Genomic DNA, 21,112 nt, shown 5'->3' with positions numbered 1-21,112 from the left:
TCAATTCTCTATATAATTTGGAAATGAGGCCTTTATCAGAACCTTTGAATGTAAAAATGTTTTTCCAGTTTATTGCTTCCCCCCTTCTAATGTCTGCATTAGTTTTGTTTGTACAAAACCTTTTTAATTTGATATAATCAAAATTTTCTATTTTGTGATCAATAATAATCTCTAGTTCTTCTTTGGTTACAAATTCCTTCCTCCTCCACAGGTCTGAGAGGTAAACTATTCTATACTCTTCTAATTTATTTATAATCTCATTCTTTATGCCTAGATCATGAACCCATTTTGACCTTATCTTGGTATATGGTGTTAAGTGTGGGTCCATGCCTAATTTCTGCCATATTAATTTCCAATTTTCCCAGCAGTTTTTGTCAAATAGTGAGTTCTTATCCCAAAAGTTTGGATCTTTGGATTTGTCAAATACTAGATTGCTATAGTTATTGACTATTTTGTCCTTTGAACCTAACCTATTCCACTGATCAACTAGTCTGTTTCTTAACCAATACCAAATGGTTTTGGTAACCACTGCTTTATAATATAGTTTTAGATCTGGTACAGCTAGGCCACCTTGAACACTGTGCTTTTTGTTAATTATGGTACTAATGTTCTTTTCCTTAATGGTACACATTCCCTCAGTGCAACCATTTCCAAGACAAAAATCTTTAAAGCTTTTTAGCCCAGGATCAGAGTCCTTGGAAATGGACTTGGAAAGAATTGTCAGTTATCTGTAAGTTTCATTCATGTGGTGATAGATACTTTGAGTAGCTATTCTTTTCCAGATCTCAGGAAAATTAATTATCGGTCATATTCACAGCTCAATGAGCCATCTACTCCTCCAATTGATTGGGAGTTCTTTGTACAACTAGAAAATAGGTGAAATTACCAAAAAATTTTATTTTTTAAAAAACCATTTAAAATTACTTTAAGTTAGTGAAAGAAGACAAGAATTATCCCCAAATTCAGTAGTTCTAAACTTTAAAGTAGTATATATAAGTGAGAGGGCAATTTAAAGCACCAGGCCTGAAGTCAGAAATATCTGAGTTTAAATCTGGCTTCAGGAAATTTCTAGTTCTGTAACCCCCAGCTAGCTGTGTAACCCTAGGCAAGTTACTTAATCTCTATTTGTCTCAATTCCTCATGTGTAAAATGGGGATATTCTGGAGAAGGAAATGATAATGGTATTTTAATATCTTTGCCAAGAAAACTCCACAGACATTTTCCATTTGCTCACTTAGAATCAGACATGAACAAATGACTGAATAATATAAATGTGAGCTATTGTTGTTCTCATTATGAAGATTTTAAGGGCTCTGGATATAAGACTTTGATTTAAGATATACAGAGACATAAAAGACTTGCAGCATCCTTGTAATGAGTGTTCAGGAATTTTTGCTTTGGCATTTTTAACCCTCTGACTAATTTAGGTTTTTATTCTCTCTAAGGAAGCTTTCACTGTCTACAAACTGCATTGAAAAAATTGCCAATCTGAATGGTTTAAGTAAGTAATCTTATCACTTCTTTGATTTTTCTAACTGCTTGAAATAAGTTTTCCAAAGTTTAATGAGTTTGATGATGGTTGCCTACAAAAATAAACTTTTCAGATCTCACTATCATAAGAGAACTAAAAAGAGAACTTTACTAAACAATCTTAAATTTGACATGTCAGAAATGCAAGGATTTTGTATGTTTCCTACATTCAGATGAATTAGAGTTGGAACATAGGTAGATTTGAGAAATGCAGATATAATTTAATGTTTACTTGCTTTTGAAGGAGTAATTACTAATTATTAGAGCATATATCCAAAATAGTGGGATCTACTCCTGTTTTTACAGACTTAGTAAGCATTTTAGACGGTTTAGTGCCTTGAGCAAATTCCTTAACTAACCTCTGACCCTCAGTTTCCTCACCTGTAAAATGAGGTCATGATTTGGAGTAGATAACCTTAGAGGTCCTTTCCAAGCTTTGAGTTTATAATCCTATAAAAATGAACATAATGGTTAGTTTTAACGTTGTGTAAATCTGGTACAAAAGACAGTGCAATTTTTATCTTAAGATAATAAGATTCTGTGGGGCTGAAAAGAGTCTTTGAAATCATCCAATCCACTCTTATAAGTGCACCTGATTTTTGTTTTTTGTTTGTTTTTAAATTTAAAGGTTGTTTTGCACCATTTGCTTGGAATAGGTTTTGATAAATGAACACCAATGTGCCCATTTTTCAGTCCCTTCCTGTACATTTGCAAGGAAATATGTTGGGGCCAAATCTGTATACTATGGGGCTGTTGGAACTGAATGATAGCCCCACACTAATGCTCAGGGGAATTGAGCTTGCAACTTTGGCCTCATTAATGCTATGTTCTAAACCAGGAGAATTCACATGATAATCTAAACAAAAAATCCTTTGTAGTGTGGAGGTCTAAAAAATAATCCTTGTCTGCAGCTTCTGTTTTTCACCACCAAAATAGAGGAACCCAAAGATGCCGTGGCTTGGTTTCATTGGGAATGGCTGTGAAAAATTAGCTCCTTGTCCCTAAGATTAGCTACTTAATATAAAGTTTTTTAAACATTTGCAATGCCTTATATTAACACACTCAATAGTTCTTTGGTGTTAATACAATTATAAAATGTATTTCTTGACAGTAAATAATGAAAGATAGCCATCGCTATTTTCTCATGTATTTTTTCAAGTATAAATTATCAAAGCTTTCATTCTCTTTGAATTACATATTAATATTAATTAAAATTCTAATTTGATTATTTTTTTTAAAAAATAGCACATCTTTCTTTATGAAAAAAAGCTACATTAAAATTATTTGATTATAAATGATAATGATTTTTTATATATTTTATAATACCTTTTATTTATATAGGACTTAAGTCAGAATCTTTTGCATACAATAATTCACTAATTCTTATATTCAGAAAGCATTGTGGATTAATTATAAGATTTAGGGAACAAGCATATTTAAACTGTGATAAAAAGAATGTGGAATCCAAAGTAATGACACTTATTCCTGAGGAGAGGATGGTTAGTTATTTGCTTATAATCCTTTTTCAATATCATTATAAAGATTGAAATCAGTATTAAATTTTTAAAAAGACAAAGTTACTTTATTTTTGTTGTGTATGAATTCATGATCTGAAAAGCTTAAAATATGGCTTCTTAGATTCAGTGACATTATCCTTTTGGCTCTTATTTGATTGCTTTCCACAACCAATAATTGAACAACCTTATCAGTTTGAAAGTCAGTTACTCCTATAAGTAATATTGCTTTAATAAGATACAGCCATGGTGTAAAATAATAATTTTGACATTTCTTTTATGTGGTAGAATCATTGATGTTATTTCCTGCTAGGACAATCAGCTTTATTAATTCCCAAATTGATAAATTAACAAGTCCCTCCCTCTCCGGGACTTCAGAGGTAACCTGGCCTAGCCTTTTAATTTTGGAGTTGAAGCCTTGAGTGAGAAAGTGATTGCCCAAAGACACACAGCTGGCTAGAGGTAAAGCTTGGGGCTAAAATGCAAGTTCCCTTCTCCTAGTTCTGGGTTCTTTCTATTACAACTAACTCGAGCTATTTTTTTTTTTTGTTTGTTTGTTTGTAAACTCTTGTTTAATTGAAAGCAGGAGCTCTGAGCTTCCCAGATGGGGAGAACTAAGCTCTGGAGTTGGGAAATAAGTTCTAGAGGAGGAAAGCTTATAAAGAGAATTGTGCGTGGTGACTGTCAGCACCCAAGGCAAGTGTAATTGTAAGTTGTGAGGTTTAGGTAATCATTTTAAATTTTTAAATGTACGTAAAAAGCCGACATTTTAAAGTTTAGCTGTAAGCGGGGCTTCATGGGAGCTTCAAATGAAAAAGTGAGAGTCTTTGAAACATAAGGCCTCAAGGCAGGGCACCAAAAAAATGCCAGGATGAGCTCTCATGAAAGCAGATCCTAAGATGTCATGACTGCTGTCAGAGGAGGGGAAATAGTGGGCCCCAATAGTGGGGAGCTCACCTGGGATAAAGGAAGGCCTTGAGTTCTCATTTTGGCATTGGGGCACCCACCTCTGATATCAGTCTGCATCTCAGGATGGATCAGAGTGATATTCAGCATTCATACTGGCAGAGAGACAGGTAATCTGACAAAGAATCTAGCTTGTCCTTCTAAAGTACAGTCTACAACTCCTGACTCATCAACCCCTTCTGCCCTCAGAGGGGCAGGCAACTGAGTGGGGTAATGAGAGGGTAGGGGAGCCTCCAAAGAAGGATACAACAGTTATGGAAGCACCCGGTAATGACCTGGATCAGGCTAGGGAGCAGGGGCACTGATGCTACATCATGTGGGACTCCAAAGCTTGGCTTAAGAGGAACTGTTGGTGAGAAGAAAGGGTGTTCCTCAAGTTAGTTACCTACCCAAACTCTGGAACAAAACCCTAGTTACCCCAGCCTAATCATAATGCTGTTTGTGGATTATTAATCTTGCTATGGCCTCAGGAACACCAATATCTATCCCTACCACTTCTAAATTATTTAAGTGCAGACATTCTTCTCTTTCAAGGAGTTAGGAACCCCATGAATTACAGATCACATCTAGGATGAGACAGGAAACCTGCTGTGAGCAATTATTTGGGAAGGATCCCATTTCCCCCCAGGTAAGCCAGAAGTGCTGGTAAATAGTATATAGGCACTCTAATAAATAGTGATTGATTGAAGTTGAGTTATTTCTACTTGGAGTTGCCAATATTTGACTGATATTTTATCAAAGAGACCATAATATTTTTATTGATTTGTCATTTGATTTTTTTTTTTTTTTGGTAACTATTTCTGATATTCTCCTTCTAATCTTTTCCTCATTGTTCCCTTGGTCCTATGCTCTCATATAGGTTCAGACTGAAAAATTTGTCTTTCTTCCCTATAATCACTTGGACTTCAGGATCCAGACTGATTCCTTTATTCATAATAAAAGAATTTTTCTGAACATTATGTACATATGCTGAGTATATTTGTACTATCAGATGAGATTACATCTAAAAATGCTTTATAAATTTTGCAAACTACAGAGTGTTATGTAAATTTAAATTATTGCCTTTTAAACAATGTATATAATGAATCCATTATAAAGGTTGAATCTGCTTCCCTTCTTTATTATATATTTAGCCAAACTAGCTGACTTGCTGTTGTTGAATTGGGCTTTATTCTACCTTCATCATACCTTAGCACAGGCTGTCTTGCATGTATGAAATGCCTTCTTATGCTTCTTAGTATTCCTAATTTCTTTTACGGCTTATCTCAGGAGTGCCACAGTGTTCTTATCCAAGGTTTTCCTAATCAACATCCCTATCCCTAGTTATTAGTGCCCTTCCCTTCTCAAATTATTGTTTATTTACTTACTTAAACAGATACTTCATCTCTGCTTTTTCCTCCTCCCACCCCAACAAGATTAGTTTTTTGAAGATAGTTTTTTTAAATCTTTATATTGTCTTGCATTTAGTAAATAAACTTTAAAAAAATCAAAAAAGGATGTATTAAGTGCCTCATATACCAGGCACTATGAAGATAAAATTTAAAAATGTTTTTGAACTGAGTAAACAAAACCATTTTCTCTTTATTTGTAGAAAACTTGCGGATTTTGTCACTGGGAAGGAATAATATAAAGAACCTAAATGGATTGGTAGGTTGCCTTTCATAACATATTTTTAAGCATGTGATTTTAGGGCTCTTTTTGATATTTGAGATTGCTGTAATATCCAATATTCTTCTTTAAAGAGATGGACAATATGCCTTTCTATCCAATTCTTAGGGACTTAATAATAATAATAGTAATAGCTCACATTTGTTGATATTGTTTAGTCATTAGTGCCATTTGGGGATTTCTCGGCAAAGATACTGGAGTGGTTTGCCATTTCTTTGTCCAGTTCTTTTTACAGATGAGGAAAGTAAGGCAAACAAAGTGACTTGTGCAAGACTATACAGCTACTAAGTGATTGAGGTCAAATTTGAACTCAAGTCTTCCTGACTCCAACCCACAAATAAGAATTAAATCTATAGACTATTAGGTATAACTGATGATCATCTAACATTTGGAGAAATCAGTACAGCTCAAACAGGAGTGGCAAGATAGTTGAAATGAGATAGCCTTATTGCAGAAACCAGGTGTTAACTCCTAGAATGCCAGGACTATTTTCTCCCTTTCCCTTGGAATAATAAGAAATTCAGAGTGTGATATTGAAAGGCCAACAAGTAAAGAAAAGGATTGGCTGTTAGACTTCTTGAACTTCCTCAAAGCTTTTTTGGAAGCCCAACTTTTGCTTCCCAAAAGCCCATTCAGAGTGAATCTGGAGAAAATGGCCTCCTAAGACTTAATGGCCTTTGACGAGCTGGGCACTACGCTTGGAAGAATAGCTACAATCACTGATTTCTTGGGACAGTATCTGAAGTCCCTCCATGGAATAAGGGCAGCCTGAGCAATGGGAGTCCAACCCTTTCATTTTATAAATGAGGCCCTGAAAAATGGTGAGCCCAGGGTGGGTGAGAGGCAGGATGGACTTGTGATGATTTCCCTCGGTGGGAGAAATTCCTCTTGCTGCTGCACAAGCAACCCTTGTGCAATTTTCAGAAACGGGTAAATGGCAGAGCAAATGATACTGACCAAGTCCAGAACTTCCCTTATATCCTTAGGAACTTTCTGACCCTGGACAAGTCAGTTAACATTTCTTAACTTCACCTGCTTCATCTATAAAATGGGGATAATAGGAGCAGCCACCTCAGAGGATAGTTGTGAGGACAAAGTATCTCTTTAAGATACTTTGCATTATCAAAGTGTTCTATAAATGGTAGCTGTTATTTATAGCCATAGAAAGTTTCCTGGGCTGCCAACAAAGTTGACTTATCATGTGCCCCTGGCAAGTATGTGTAGAAACAGAGCTTAAATAACCCTCTCTTCTTAATCCTCAGTCTGGTTCTCTATCCACATATCAGGGTGATCAGACAAAAACAGATACTGATCCATATGACAAGCAGCATATTGACTTGGAAAACCTTCACATTACCTGTGTACTATAGAGGGCTGGAACTATGCACTGAGATGGGGACAGCCAAGCGCTTGAGGCTAGCTTGGAAAATGGTCCTTTCCATTATCCATACTGGCTCAATAATTGGTGTATAGAGGATTGTAGGAGGGACTAGGGGTGGAGTAAAGCTAGCCAGGAACACACGACAGACAAGGGAAGGTGGTGGGGGAGATTCTGCTTCCATCCTGTTCAATCCTGAGTCTGGGGACCAAGAATTAAGATTGAGGACTTTTGCTTATCCTGACTCCGGCTGATTCTGGGGTGTCCTGGCTGCGAGTGTGGTCGTTACATTGTCATATTTTATCCTTATTTATTTTGTTAAATGTTTCCCAATTACATTATAATGTGGTTCAGTCTTTCCAAGAGTATGGCAAGACATGTGTATTTGACATCTTTGCTTGAGAGAACTGTCTCGTAGCCAAGGTCACAGAAGTAATAAATAGCAGAGCCAGAAATGAACTCGGGACTGCCTCTGCCTTCATATCTAATGCAGTTTCTCCTATACTACCTTCTCCCTGGATTCTATTGCCATTTCTTCTCTTGCTCCTATAAAATAAAATGCTATGAAGGATAGAAATTCTTTTTTAAAAGTCAGTTATTCGATAAATGCAAGTGGTAGAGTCAAAATGGTGGAGTAAAGGTAGAAATTCACCTGAATGTTCCCAAATTCACTTCCACCAAACAACTTTAAAAAAATACTTCAAAATGAATTCTGGAGCAACAGAACCAACAAAAAGACAGGGTGAAACTATTTTTTAGCCCAAGATAACTTAGAAGTTCAACAGAAAAATTGTCTCATTGGAGTGAGAGTAGAGTTCAGTCCAGAATATTCCAGGAAGTCAGCGGCAGGCCCTTGGGTAAGTGAACTGATTATGGCAGCTTTTGTAGCTCTTAACCCACATGAGAGGGTAGGACGAGTTGGAAGGAGATTACAGGTCACCTTTTACTTGTGTGAGATACAGGACACTGTTGCATTGCCTATCCTGGTCACAATAGCAGTTGAAGAGGAACATCGGCATGTTAAAGTGGGGGTCCTGGTTACAGTGCTAGAGTAGAAAAGAGTGGTTATAGTCACTGGCAGACCACAGGCCAGGGGAGCAGTGACCATATGTCTCCTTGGATTCATACTACCTTGAAAGAACCAAAAACTTATAGACACCCGTATCCACCCATGCAGAATTAGCTCTGAAAACAGCAGCATGAAAAACCTGAAACTTGGGATAGTGTCCCCTTCACCCTAGGAGCCAAGCCCAGCTTTTACAAAGAAATAAAGATCAAGAAATAGGCTAGAAAATAAGACCACAGAAAATTACTGTGGTGACAGAGAAGGTCAAAACACAAACTCAAAAGCAGACCTGAAGAGCCTCAAAGAAAAATCTGAATTGGTCTAAGCCTCTGCCTTTCCCCACCTCCCCAATCCCTCTCTGAATTCCTGACAGATCTCAGAAAGGATTGTTTTTTTAAATTAAAGCATTTTATTTTCAAAACATGCATGGACAATTTTTCAACATAAAACCTTGTGTTCTGATTCTCCCTCTTCCCCTAGATAGCAAGTAATCTAATATTTGTTAAACATGATAGAAACATATGTTAAATCCAATATATGCATACATATTTGTACAAATATCTTGCTGCACAAGAAAAGTCAAATCAAACAGGAAAAAAATGAGAAAATAAAATGCAAGCAAACAACAAAAAGAGTGAAAATGCTACTTTGTGAACCACACTCAGTTCCCCCTCTCTGAAAGGATTTTAAAAATCAAATAAGAGAGAAGAAAGTTTGGGAAAATAAATTAGAGTCATACAAGAAAATTATGAAATAGAAGAGTCAACACCTTGGTAAAGGAATCACAAAAATACTGAAGAAAGAACACCTTAAAATAGAATAAAATGGTAAAAGAGGCACAAAATTCCATTGAAGAAAACTCCTTTTTATTTTCAAAATACATACAAAGATTATTTTCAATATTCGCCCTTGTAAAATCTTGTGTTCCAAATTTTTCTCCCTCCCTTTCACCCATTCTCTTCCTATAGACAGCAGGTAATCCAATGTATGTTAAACATGTGCAATGAAGAGAACTCCTTAAAAAACAAAATTGGCCACATGGAAAAAGATGTATAAAAATTTCACTGAAGAAAAGGAACTTCTTAAAAAAATAGAATTGGGCAAATGGAAAAAAGATATAAATATTCCCTTAAGAAAATAATTTCTCAAAAATTGGAAATTCGCAAGTGGAAGCTAATAACTCCATGAGACATCAAGAAGCAATAAAACAAAATTTTAAAAGTAAAAATAGAAGAAAATGTGAACTATCTCATTGGAAAAACAATTAACCAGGAAAATTAGATCCAGGAGAGAAAATTTTTAAATTGATGGACTACTTGAAAATCATGATCAAAAGAAAAACCTAGGTGTATTTCAAGAAATTGTCTAGAAAAACTATCTTATTATCCTAGAATCAGAAGATAAAATAGAAAATGAAAGAATCCACTGACAAGAAACTGGAAACTGAGTAGATGCCCATTAGTTAGGGAATGGCTGAATAAGTTATGGTATATGAATGAAATGGAATCTTACTGTTCTATAAGAAATAATGACTTAGTTTCCAGAGTTATATTCAAAGCATTGTCAATTTGAAAGAAACTACAAGAATTTGTCATCTGCCTTTAAGAAATCATCCTATATGATTAACATATATTGAATCACTTGCTAATTGGGGGAAAGGGAGGTAAAAAAAAATTAGAACAAAGGATTTTATAGGGGTGAATGTCAAAAATTATCCCTGTGTATATTTTGAAAATAAAAAGCTTTAATTAAAAAAAGAAAAAGAAAAAAAAAAAGAAATGATTAGGATGATTTCAGAACTGATGATGCTAAGTGAAGTGAGTAGAACCAAGAGAACATTGTATATAGAAACAAGATTATGATAATCAACTGTGATAGACTTGGCTCTTCTCAACAGTGAGATGAATCAGGCTGATTTCTGATAAATTTGTAATGGAGAGTCATCTGCTTCCAGAGAGAGGACCATGGGGACGGAATATGGATCACAATGTAGTATTTTCACCTTTTTGGTGGTTGGTTGCTTGCTTTTTTTTCTTTTTTGATATCTTTCTTGTTTAGCATGATATATGTGGAAATATGTTTAGAAGAATTGCACATGTTTAATCTATATTGGATTACTTGCTGTCTAGAGGGAAAAGGTGAGAAGAAGGGAGGGAGAAAAAAAGATTTTGGGAGGAGTGAATGTTGAAAACTGTCTTTGAATGTATTTTGAAAATAAAAAGCTATTATTTAAAAAATTGACCCCCCCCAAAAAAGTATCTACTGATGACCTCCTAATGGAAATCCCCAAATGAAAACTCCCAGGAATATTATAGCCAAATTCCAGAGCTACCAGATTAAGAGAAAATATTGCAAGCAGCCATTCAAATATTGTGGAACCATAGTCAGGCTAACACAAGGTTTAGCAGCTTCTATATTAAAGAATGATATTCTGGGGTTTGTTTTTTTGTTGTGCTTGTTGAGGTAGTTGTTGAGGTAAGTAACTTGTCCAGGGTCACATGGTACATGTTAAATGTCTGAGACGAGCTTTGAACCCTGGTCCTCTTGACTCCGGGGCTGGTATTCTATCCACAGGGCCATCTAGCTGCCTCTGGATCATGATATTCTGGAGGGCAAAAGAAATACGATTATAACCAAGAATCACATATCCAGCAAAACTGAGTATAATTCTTCAGGGGGGGTAAATGGATATTTAATGAAATAGAGGACTTTCAAGCATTCCTCATGAAAAGACCAGAGCAAAACAGGAAATTTTACTTTCAAATACAAGACTCCAGAGAAGCATAAAAAGGTAAGCAGGAAAAGGAAATCATTAAGGGATGCAGTGTTTACACTCCTCCATAGGAAAATGATACTTGTAACTCCTAAGAATTTTATTATCATTAGGACAGAAGGAATTATATAGAGGTCAAAGGGGTAAGTTGACTATATGGAATAATACATATTTTTTAAAAATTGTGTTGAGAATGTGGAATGCATTGTGAGAAGGAGGAAAGAGATTGGGGTAAATTATCTCATAAGAAAGGCACAAAAGAGCTTTGACAATAGAGGGAAAGATGGGGGTTTTTGAACCTTTGAAAATTGAAATTGGAATTGACTCAAAGAGGAAAAATATACACACTTAGTTGGATATAGTTCTGTATTACCTTAAGGGGAAGTAGGAAAAAATATGAAAAAAAGGTGGTATGCTGATAAAAAGGAGGACAAATTGGGGAGATAGTCATCAGAAGCTAGATACTTTTGCAAAGGGACAAAGTCAAAGGTGAAGAAGAGAAGGATAAACTGGGGGAAATGGAATGGAGAGAAATAACACAGTAATCATAACTGTGAAAAAAATTTACATCAAGTTTCTCTGATAAAGGCCTCATTTCTTAAATAAATAGAGAACTGACTCCAATTTATGAGAATACAAGATATTCCCCAATTAATAACTGGTCAAAGGATATGAACAGGTAATTTTCAGAAATCAAAGATATCTATAATCAAAAGAAAAAATGCTCTAAATCTCTATTGCTTAGAGAAACTCAAACAACTCTGAGGTACTGTCTCACACCTCTCAGATTGGCTTATATGATAGAAAACAAAAATGACAAATGTTGGAGAGGATGTAGGAAGATTGTGACACTAAAGTATTATTGACTGAGTTGTGAACTGATCCAACAATTCTGGAAAGCAACTTGGAACTATGTCCAAAGGGCTTTAAAAACCTTGACTCAGCAATACCACCACCAGATCTGTATCCCAAAGATATTTTTTTAAAAAGGAAAAAGTAGGGCAGCTAGGTGGTGCAGTGGATAGAGGACCAGCCCCGAAATCAGGAGGACCTGAGTTCAAATCTAGTCTCAGATACTTAACACTTCCTGGCTGTGTGACCCTGGGCAAGTCACTTAACCCCAATTGCCTCAGCAAAAAAAAGGAAGGAAGGAAGGGGTCTACATGTACAAAAATATTTTTATAATGGCTCTTTTTATGATGGCAAAGAATTAATTGTAAATTCAGGGAATGCCCATCAATTGAGGAAGAGCCAAACAAGCTGTCTCTGTTGTGCTGTAAGAAATGATGAGCAGAATGCTTTCAGAATAACCTTGAAAAACTTACATGAATGGATGTAAAGTGAAGTGAGCAGAAACAGAACACTGTACACAGTAATAGCAATATTGTACAATGATGAACCTCGAATGACTTAGTTGTTCTCAATGTTCCACAGAATTCCAAAGGATTTATGATGAAAAATGCTCCCCATCCCCAGAGAAAAGAACTGGTAGAATCTGAATGCAAACTGAAGTATATTCTTTAAAAACTTTATTTTTCTTGGGGAATTTTTTGTCTGTTTTTGTTTCACAGTGTGACTTATATGCAAATATTTTGCATGACTACATATCTATAACCTATATCAAATTGCTTGCATTTTTAATAAAGGGGGAGAGACTTTGGAACTCAAAATTTTTAAAAATATTAAAAATAATTTTACATGTAATTGGAAGAAATAATTTTTAAGTTAAGCTATTTACTTACTACCATATATGCTTAAAGGAGAATTTTTAAAGGTTTGAATCTTTTTCAGTCTAAGTATGGTGATTTTCTAATAAAGTGAAATTTCATTAATTTATATTTTAATTTAGACCTTGATGCTTCAGGTAAGTTATACAGAAATGGTTTAATGTTAGTTAGTTTTATCCATGAATAAATGGTACAAATAAGGAAGAGAATATTTAAAACAACCTAATATAATTGATGATTTTCAAGCTTCCCAAGTACTGTATAAAGGACATCCTTTACAAAGACTGGTCCATATGCTTCATTGTGATGTTGAGATGATCTGACCTTTTCAGACACCATTTCAGCAGAGGGTACATGGCAGTCAATACTCCCTGCAATAATTGCCTCTGGCCTAGCATATTACACATGGGAAAAGGAAATGCTTATAATCTGGAATATTTAAATCCATGTTATTATTTTTTTTCAGGAAGCAGTTGGAGACACTTTAGAGGAACTCTGGATATCTTATAATTTCATTGAGAAGCTGAAAGGAATTCATGTTATGAAGCGACTAAAGATCCTCTATATGTCTAATAACCTAGTAAGAGAGTGGGGTAAGCCAAGTTTTTCATTCTGTCTTCTTATTTACACAATTTAATCCAGTAGGAGAACAAAGGATATGTAAAAGAGAAATTAGCTTTTCAAACAGTGGGCTGATTTGCCAGCAGTTTGCCAATTTTAGCTGTTTAGTTATCCTTATCATAACTATATACTTTATATATATATATAATTTTTTACTTTACTAATCTTTTAACAAAGATTAATCATGAACAAAAGCTGTCTTATTTTCTTAAAGATCATAGGAAAACTAAATGTATCTCTTTTGAGTCTCCTTTTTCTAAGCTTATGTCACACTTTGTATTTTGGGGGAGCATTCATCTAATGCCCCCTTTTACTATAAAATCATTTCTGTATATCCACTTTTAGAATATAAGCTGCTTCAAGAGCAAGAGCCTCGTTTAATTGAACTTTGTGTCCTGCACAATGCCTAGTGCAGTGTCATGCAGGGCCATTATTGGTTGTGGGGTGCAAGGTCTTGCTGACTCTGGTCTTCGACTGCATTCCTTTCACACTTTGTTTTTTCATTTGACAAATATGGTGAGCATCACAGAAAGTTTCAGAGCTGGAATGTGATCACTTCTTGATGTGGTCATGCTGCATATTATGATTTGTCATCATCGCATGTTCCTCAGATTTCAATTGAGACAAAGAAATTGGTTCTTTGAGTTTCAGCTAAAAATGATCGGACTCCTTCTTGGTTGAAAGAAAGGAGTTTTTCTGTTTATTTACTTTTAATTTCCTAGAAGAATCATTTTATGTGGCACAGCTTCTTGAACTGTTTTTTAAATGTCAACCTGTTAATATAAACAGAAAAGCCACAAAATTAGTTGCCAATGTGTTCTGTGATATTGAGGATCAGCCTGTGATTAAGCCCCAGCAATTGTATTGTTAATACATTTAATTTTAAGTTATTTCTTTGTAATTGTAGGAGAGTTTGGAAAGCTGGCTGAATTAGGATGCCTCGAAGAGCTGGTGTTTGTGGGCAATCCCTTGGAAGAGAAATGTTCTTCTGAGGGCAACTGGATTGATGAAGCGACCAGACGAGTACCCAGACTGAAGAAACTGGATGGTGAGTTGTTTGGGGTGGCACCTTGCTGACATTTCAGAGTGATAATTGTTGATTTAGTGATGCAGAATTATAAAGAAAAGAACCAGGCAAATAGCACATCCTCTCAAACCTCAGAACCTGTCTTAGTTACTTTATGATTTGGAGTGGTCAGGTTTGAACCAGGATGAACTCTGAGATTAGGTCTGCCCATGATTTCCCAGCATGCTTAGTCTATACCTCTGTCCTGAGAGATTCAAGGAGATCAGGTCTTTTTAAGAATGTAGGTCTGTTTTTCATGAGAGTATAGTTTTATTCAAGATTTCCAAGGTCATTCCAAGCAGTGTTTTCTCTAGTGTGACTAGTTGAAGTTGTGAGCAGATAAATGAGCCACACAAATAACAAACAAGACATCACCAAGAAGAGGAGGATTTGAACTCAGTCCTATAAAATGGGTGGTAATTACAAGACTGGTATGGGGTTTTACAGTGAGACAAGATTTCAGTTGTACAGAATAGCAAAGTCAAAAGCATGGGAATGGGAAAGTTCCAGCTTGAAAGTCAGATTTAAAGCTGCAAGGGATCTTAGTGGTTATCTGGTTCAACTATTTCATTCTAAAATGTGGAACCTTGGGTGCAGAGATGTTAAATGACTCGTCTAAAGAAAGGAAAGAACCAGCGTCTGAACATAGGTCTTTTAACTCCCAATCTGACACTCTTTTCACCGTCCCACCATTCCTCTACCTTTTGGTAGGCAGGTCTGTGCACCAATTTGATTGGATTATGGGATTTCCAAAAGTGTATAGTTGATGATTAGCCTAGAAAGTTTGGTCCCAGTGGCTACATCATGAAAGACTTTGAGTGTAAGGGTAAGGCATTTAAACAGTTTCTCGCAAGCAATAGAGATCTTTATCAAGTCTTTTTTTCTTTAGTCCCCATAAGCTTATTTGAAACATTTGGGCATAATTTGGGATGTTAGGGATTGTTCTGAGCATCTCAGTTTTTATATCAACAGGAAGCTTTTGTCACTTAGAATATTAAGAATATGTTAAGAATCTTCAGAAGTAATTCTTTCTCTCTTTCAAATTTTTAGGAATCCCAGTAATTAAAGACGATGAAGAAGAAGAAGGCTAATGCCACATTTCCACTTTGTTTTAACTTATGATATTTAAGTAAGAACATTAGATAAGGCTTTGTATAATGTCTGTTTTAAAAAGTATGTTGAGGGCAAAACTATTTTTGAAACATTTGACAAATTCCTTGTCATAATTCTCCCTTTCTTACCCCATCTAAAGAGTGAGTTCACAACACAGTGGTGATGGCAACTTAAAAGGACACTGGCCTCCTATTTTGTAACTAAAGAAATTACTGATGGCAGTATTCACTTTTTATTCACAAATGCATATCTCAAGTTAAAAAAAAATTTTTATAAAAGTAATTTTCTCCTAGTTAGAATAAAAGTACATTTTTCATGTCCCTTCAGCCTAGGTATTTTAATTATTTATAATAACAAAGGAATAAGTTTTAGTTCTTTGTTCAGTTTGTTTAAATATCACTTAGTCTATTTTTTTAAAAATATGCATTTGTTCAAGATAGATGTTTTAGACCCACATATTTGGATCTTTATTATCTTACTTCCTGCCTAGCTACCTCCTTGTTTTTCATAGTCACACAAATATCATCTATTTGGTTCAAAAAGACAACGTATGGTATGAAATGATCTTCTGTCACCAGCAAGACTCAGAACCAGCAGATCAAAGTTCAGTTGGAATAACTGAAAACAAGAGAGAAAAATTCAAATCCAAGTAGGCATATTCCAAATTATGGCTTGTTGGGATTTTAAAAAAATGAGTGCATGTTAACTGGAATTGAAATCATCTTTACTTAGGGCCTCTGAGTCAGATCATGGCCTGTTCAGTGCAGGGACTACAATTATCTCGATCTTCTGTATCTATCTGTATACTGGGGCTTTGTTGGTCATGTTATTTTTGATATCATTTATGAGGATGATTGTAATGATCACTCTTTGCGCCATCATCTGGTTTTTTTTTTTTTTTTTGCACATGTAAATCTGGTCGTTGACCCATGGTAAAGGGCATTTTAAAAATTGTAAAGAAATGACTAGATATTTTAGGTCTGCTTAGCCCAAACTGATTGCTAAGCAACATTGCTTCACATCCACCTAGGTTTTTATCTGTTGTATCTAATTACTGGGGAAAGTGATTGTGGTAGATATAAAGAATTATCAAGAATTGAATTTGGCAACTTCCTGATAAATGAAACTTTCTATTTCTGGGTTCACTTTTGTTTGAGAAGCGCCAATTTAGATAGCTGATAGGTTATGTTATGTAAGTGCATATAGGAAGGAGAAAAAAGGTGAATATTTTGAAGTGGGAGTACAGGCAAATAACATCTTTTAGAGTAATTTCATGCAGCATTGCAATATATTTGAACTTTCAAATCAAGATGTTAACAAGACAACCCAGAATTTTGGAATATTGTATAACGAAATAGTATGTTCTTTTCTGGGAAGCATAAGGTGGTATGGTAGGTGCCTAAATGGAGTTTTGCAGAGAAAAATGGCTAATTTATACATCCAGGCCCAGAGGGAGGTCAGGAACTCTCTGCCATCTTGTTTTAAATATTTCTAAAGTGAGGTATCACCAATAAATTCATAGTTAAAGGAGAAAAAGTAAGTTAGTGATTTAAAGAAGTAGCCCTGGCTTCAGAAATATTGAATCCTTGCTAAGATAGGAAACATTTGATTTCCTTGAGTATGCAAATTTATTAGAAAGGTGTTATTGCTTTGACAATCAGTTTCTAATGGTGAAAGAAAAGAAAAACTGGTGCAGCATTTTAAACTTTTAGCATTTGCTTAGTGAGAAGAAATTCTGTATAGTTAATTTAGGAAACTCTTCCCAATCTTAAGAATCTAAAGCTTGTGGATATTCAGGGGGAAATCACACTCAAAGAATCCTCATTGTACCTTTGTTGTGATTGGTAATTCATTCTGCTGTCTCGGTTGAATCAGCAATCTTTAGGTTGGGTGGGTGTGTTCTCTATGTGTCTCCCGGTAAAAATCAGAGTCCAAGTGAATGAGTGACTTACAACACTGAGGGCCAATTGAGTCTGCTTGTCGTATGACTTAAGAATGGTTTTTGAGGCCTATTTTTCCTACCCTTGGTTTTGACTTTTAAATTAGAAAGGACTTTTTTTCTTTCCTTTCATAACCTTGGAATCACATGTAGTATTCAGAGAAACAGAAGGTGTTGATTGCTGGTAACTACGCCCGATATTCACATTCACATCAACTTTATTGAGTGCCTGCTGTGGTGCCTAGCATGGTTCTTTTTATGGAGTGAATCTAGACTCTTAGCCAATGGGAAAGAAATATAGAGACCCAGAAGTAATTCAGGATCTTATTTCATCTATTTTGTGAACCTCAATTTAATTTATGCTTTATGCCTTTAAACATATTGCTTTTAGGAAAGATATTTGGCCTAATTTGAATGTGTTGTCTCTGTGCTCCTAGATTATTCATTTATATATATGTATGTGTGTGTATATATATATATATATATAAACATAACTATATTACATACATGTTTTATACACATATATATTTCAAATGGCTAAATTAATTTTCCTGAATCTATTTTTCCCTCTAATGATAAATTTGTACACATTGGTCAGATCTTTTAATTATTCAGAAAAGCTTCTATTTTAGTCATCCAAAGAATTCAAATCTTCCATTATATCCAATATTGATATAGTTATAACTCCATACATTTTGACATAACTCTCTAGTCATCTGCTGCCAATCTTAACGTGGTGTTTAAAAAGATGATGTATGTGTGATGGATGATCAGAAAAAGCATACAAATGTTACTGTTTTGCCTTTTTTCTCTTTTAGTAGTTTTTATTTTCCTCTCTTATCTTTTCCTAGAAGTGTTTCACCTACCATTTCTTACCATTTTTATTTTTTTTCAACTCTCCCAAAATTGTCACTGACTTGCCTTATCTCTTTCGAATAGCATCTTTTCTGACAGGAAATGTTCACACTTCTCTCTTATTCACTTTCTAAAAGGCCTAGCATTTTGAGTAAGCTTTAAAAACTGAGTCCATGTTCTTGATTTATTGTCAAATTTTGTACACAATTCAGAATTTTATTAGTCAGTGATAACAATTTTACAAATTATTATATGGAACTTGGGAATTGTACATGAGAGTTATTCAACTCTCATGAATGTAGACATTCATATAAATCTTGCCTTAGTAACTCACTTTTTAAAAAAGTACAGTTTACAAAATCTTACCTTAAGGCAGATCCCTAACAGTTCAAATATAGTTTGGAAGTGATCTGAAGATATGGTTCATTATGTGAAAATAACTCGGTATTGGCATTATTGCTAGGTATGGTTTAAAACAATTTTTTTAATGACTAAGTTAATATTAATTCACTATCTTTGAGATTACATGCTTAGAACTGGGATCAGAGAAATTAAGTCTTCCTCTTTCAGCCTGAACAGAGATGGTATCCAGAGCTTAAATAGTTGCTACTTTCATATGGAGAAAAAGCTTTTGATTTGACAGAGAACTCATTAGCAGTGTGAAATAGAATGGTAAGGAGGGATGAGAAGTAAGGTTTTAAGGATATCTAAGTCCCTTTCAAAGATCTGTTCTCAGTATTAATTCCTGTAATGTGTGATTAGATTTTAAAGCTAATTTAGTCCTGGGGTTTACTATAATCACCCATCTCTCTTGAAGGACTAAAAAAGAAACAGGCTATATGGAGAAAGGTAGGATTCAATTATTTGCCAAAAGGATTGAAACAATATTAAAGGCACTGTTACCAGTGGAGAAGGCAAAGTTCAGTAAGACATTTCAGATCAGCACAGTTGATGACGTGTGTTGGGCCTGGAGTCCGGAAGATGCATCTTCCTGAGTTTAAGTTCAGCCTCAGACCCTTTCCAGCTGTGTGATTCTGGACAAATCACTTAACCCTGTTTGCTTGTTTCCTCTTCTTTCAAATGAGCTGCAGAAGGCAATAGCAAACCCTTCCAGTATCTTTGCCAAGAAAACCCCTGGTAGAGAGTGAGACATGATTAAAAACAAAATTTGTAAAGGTGCTTTGTTCAATTGTTATTACAATTATTCTTTGATAGAATTCCTATTCATTGAACACAAACTTATTTGGTTTTTTTTTTTTTTTCATTAATCTGTAGAGTACTGAAGCCTAAAACAAAACTTCACTCGCACAGAATTGGTGCTTCTGACACATCTCACTTGAACCCATTTTCTAATCCCAGCTATAGTATTTCACAGAGTTTTCTTCTTGTAAAGTTGTAATATTAATTACAATCAAAAATTAAGGGTAATAACTGAAATATTTTTAACTTTATATGAAAAGTTTTAATCTACAAATTCTTTGGTGCCTTTTCATGAACTAGTGATTAAAAAGAAGTAAACTAAAACAAATTGAGTTCTATCTTTATCTGACATAAGTTATTGCCCAACACTGTTTACTTGATGATTGTGAGAAAGTGGTAACTGGATTCTATTTTATTTCCTAGGTGAAGAAGGTCAGAGGAAGCCAGCCAACCAGATTTTGTTATAGCAGATTTAAACAGGGAGGGAAGTTACTATTTTGATGAAAATTTGCACTTTAAAATGATGCACTGGATGTTAATAGGAAGTACTTCCAAAGGATAGATGGGTATTGATCTAGTCTGCACAACAGTATCTTTAAATTAGACCTCACATAAACTATGTCTTAGTGAACCTGGCCTAAGCATATATGTATAGTAGCTTCCTAAGAACACCAACCATAGACGGATTTCCTTAGTTATTTAGTGCAATCTTTTATTTCTGCTGCATCCATGGTGATGAATCTGTGTGATGTGACACACTAGAATCCCATGTACAGTGCTGAAACCATGCGGAATCCTGAATAGAAGCTTTGTGAGTTATTGTTCCCTCACATATACTCTATACTTATATTTTATTAACTTAGATGTTAGCTAAACAGAGTTGTGGCAAATAGTGCAGAGGTGGGTCAGAGTTCTTTCTTTGTGTGGCAAGCCAGGTGCTTGCCTCTAGGGTGCTATGCCCAAAGGGATTAATTCCATCAAAAGAATGATGGGTATAAGCTGAAGAGTATGATCTCGGCAGCTCATCCCCTGACTCTGTTGACTAGAATCCTTGGCTTTTAGGACTGGCTCTAAGTAGGAGGATATTTTAACATCTTCTTTGGTTAATAATCTCTTTTATATATAGAAGTTTTGTAGCATGACTTTATGGCTAAACATATTGTCTCTTAAATTATTTAGACTTATTTGGTTTTTAAGTGTTATTTTGTGGAACTTGTTTTAAAATAGTAATAAATGATGTTATTTTATAAAAAAAAAAAAAAAAAAGTCTGTATCTTTTTTCCATATGACCACAGGATTAAGAAGCCCTAGCAATTCCAATTAATTTGCCAACATATTACCTTTGGGAAACTTTATTTTGAGACAACATAATTTTTTCACTCATACCTTTGAATCCAATTTTCACTTGACGTTGAGTACAGAATGATAGAAAGCCAGAATTAATCATTCATTTTTAAATTATGTCCCCTTCTGCATGTAACACCATATTTGTGGGACTGTGGAATCCAACCTGCAAATCAAATGGGTCATCTATCATCATTCCTTATCCTTGCTACTTGACCTACCCTAATATCTCTTCACCTGTTAATCTACTACAAGAATTATCTTCCACTTCAGACTCTGTGTGGGCATCTATTTGTTATGGGATCATAACAGGTGTTTCAGCACAGAGTTCATCCCATAGTACACTGGCTGA

The 21,112-nt window shown here is 35.0% G+C and overlaps 2 protein-coding genes across 4 annotated transcripts in view; one reads left to right on the top strand and one right to left on the bottom strand.

Annotated features, from left to right (window-relative positions):
* Nucleotides 1-21,112, top strand: part of DNAL1 (dynein axonemal light chain 1) — a 49,180-nt gene that overhangs the window by 23,887 nt on the left and 4,181 nt on the right. The window contains exons 4-9 of one of the 3 annotated variants that reach the window (XM_051977632.1): nucleotides 1,446-1,501; nucleotides 5,602-5,657; nucleotides 13,089-13,215; nucleotides 14,151-14,291; nucleotides 15,360-15,438; nucleotides 19,840-20,622. In XM_051977632.1, coding sequence (XP_051833592.1) covers nucleotides 1,446-1,501; nucleotides 5,602-5,657; nucleotides 13,089-13,215; nucleotides 14,151-14,291; nucleotides 15,360-15,400 — 421 coding nt within the window. In that variant the 3' untranslated portion in view covers nucleotides 15,401-15,438; nucleotides 19,840-20,622. Of the gene's footprint in view, nucleotides 1-1,445; nucleotides 1,502-5,601; nucleotides 5,658-13,088; nucleotides 13,216-14,150; nucleotides 14,292-15,359; nucleotides 15,439-19,839; nucleotides 20,623-21,112 lie in introns of those variants that run through there. The other 2 variants (XM_051977633.1, XM_051977634.1) reach the window with 2 other exon arrangements.
* MIDEAS (mitotic deacetylase associated SANT domain protein) overlaps nucleotides 18,412-21,112 on the bottom strand; it is a 37,290-nt gene continuing 34,589 nt past the window's right edge. Inside the window, exon 13 of the transcript XR_007950643.1 lies at nucleotides 18,412-20,926. The gene's annotated coding sequence lies outside the window, so the exon portion shown is untranslated. The remainder of the gene's footprint in view (nucleotides 20,927-21,112) is intronic.

This window comes from Antechinus flavipes, chromosome 2 (genome assembly GCF_016432865.1).
Source record: "Antechinus flavipes isolate AdamAnt ecotype Samford, QLD, Australia chromosome 2, AdamAnt_v2, whole genome shotgun sequence".
Lineage (NCBI taxonomy): Eukaryota > Metazoa > Chordata > Mammalia > Dasyuromorphia > Dasyuridae > Antechinus > Antechinus flavipes.
This window is presented reverse-complemented; position numbering and strand designations above follow the sequence as displayed.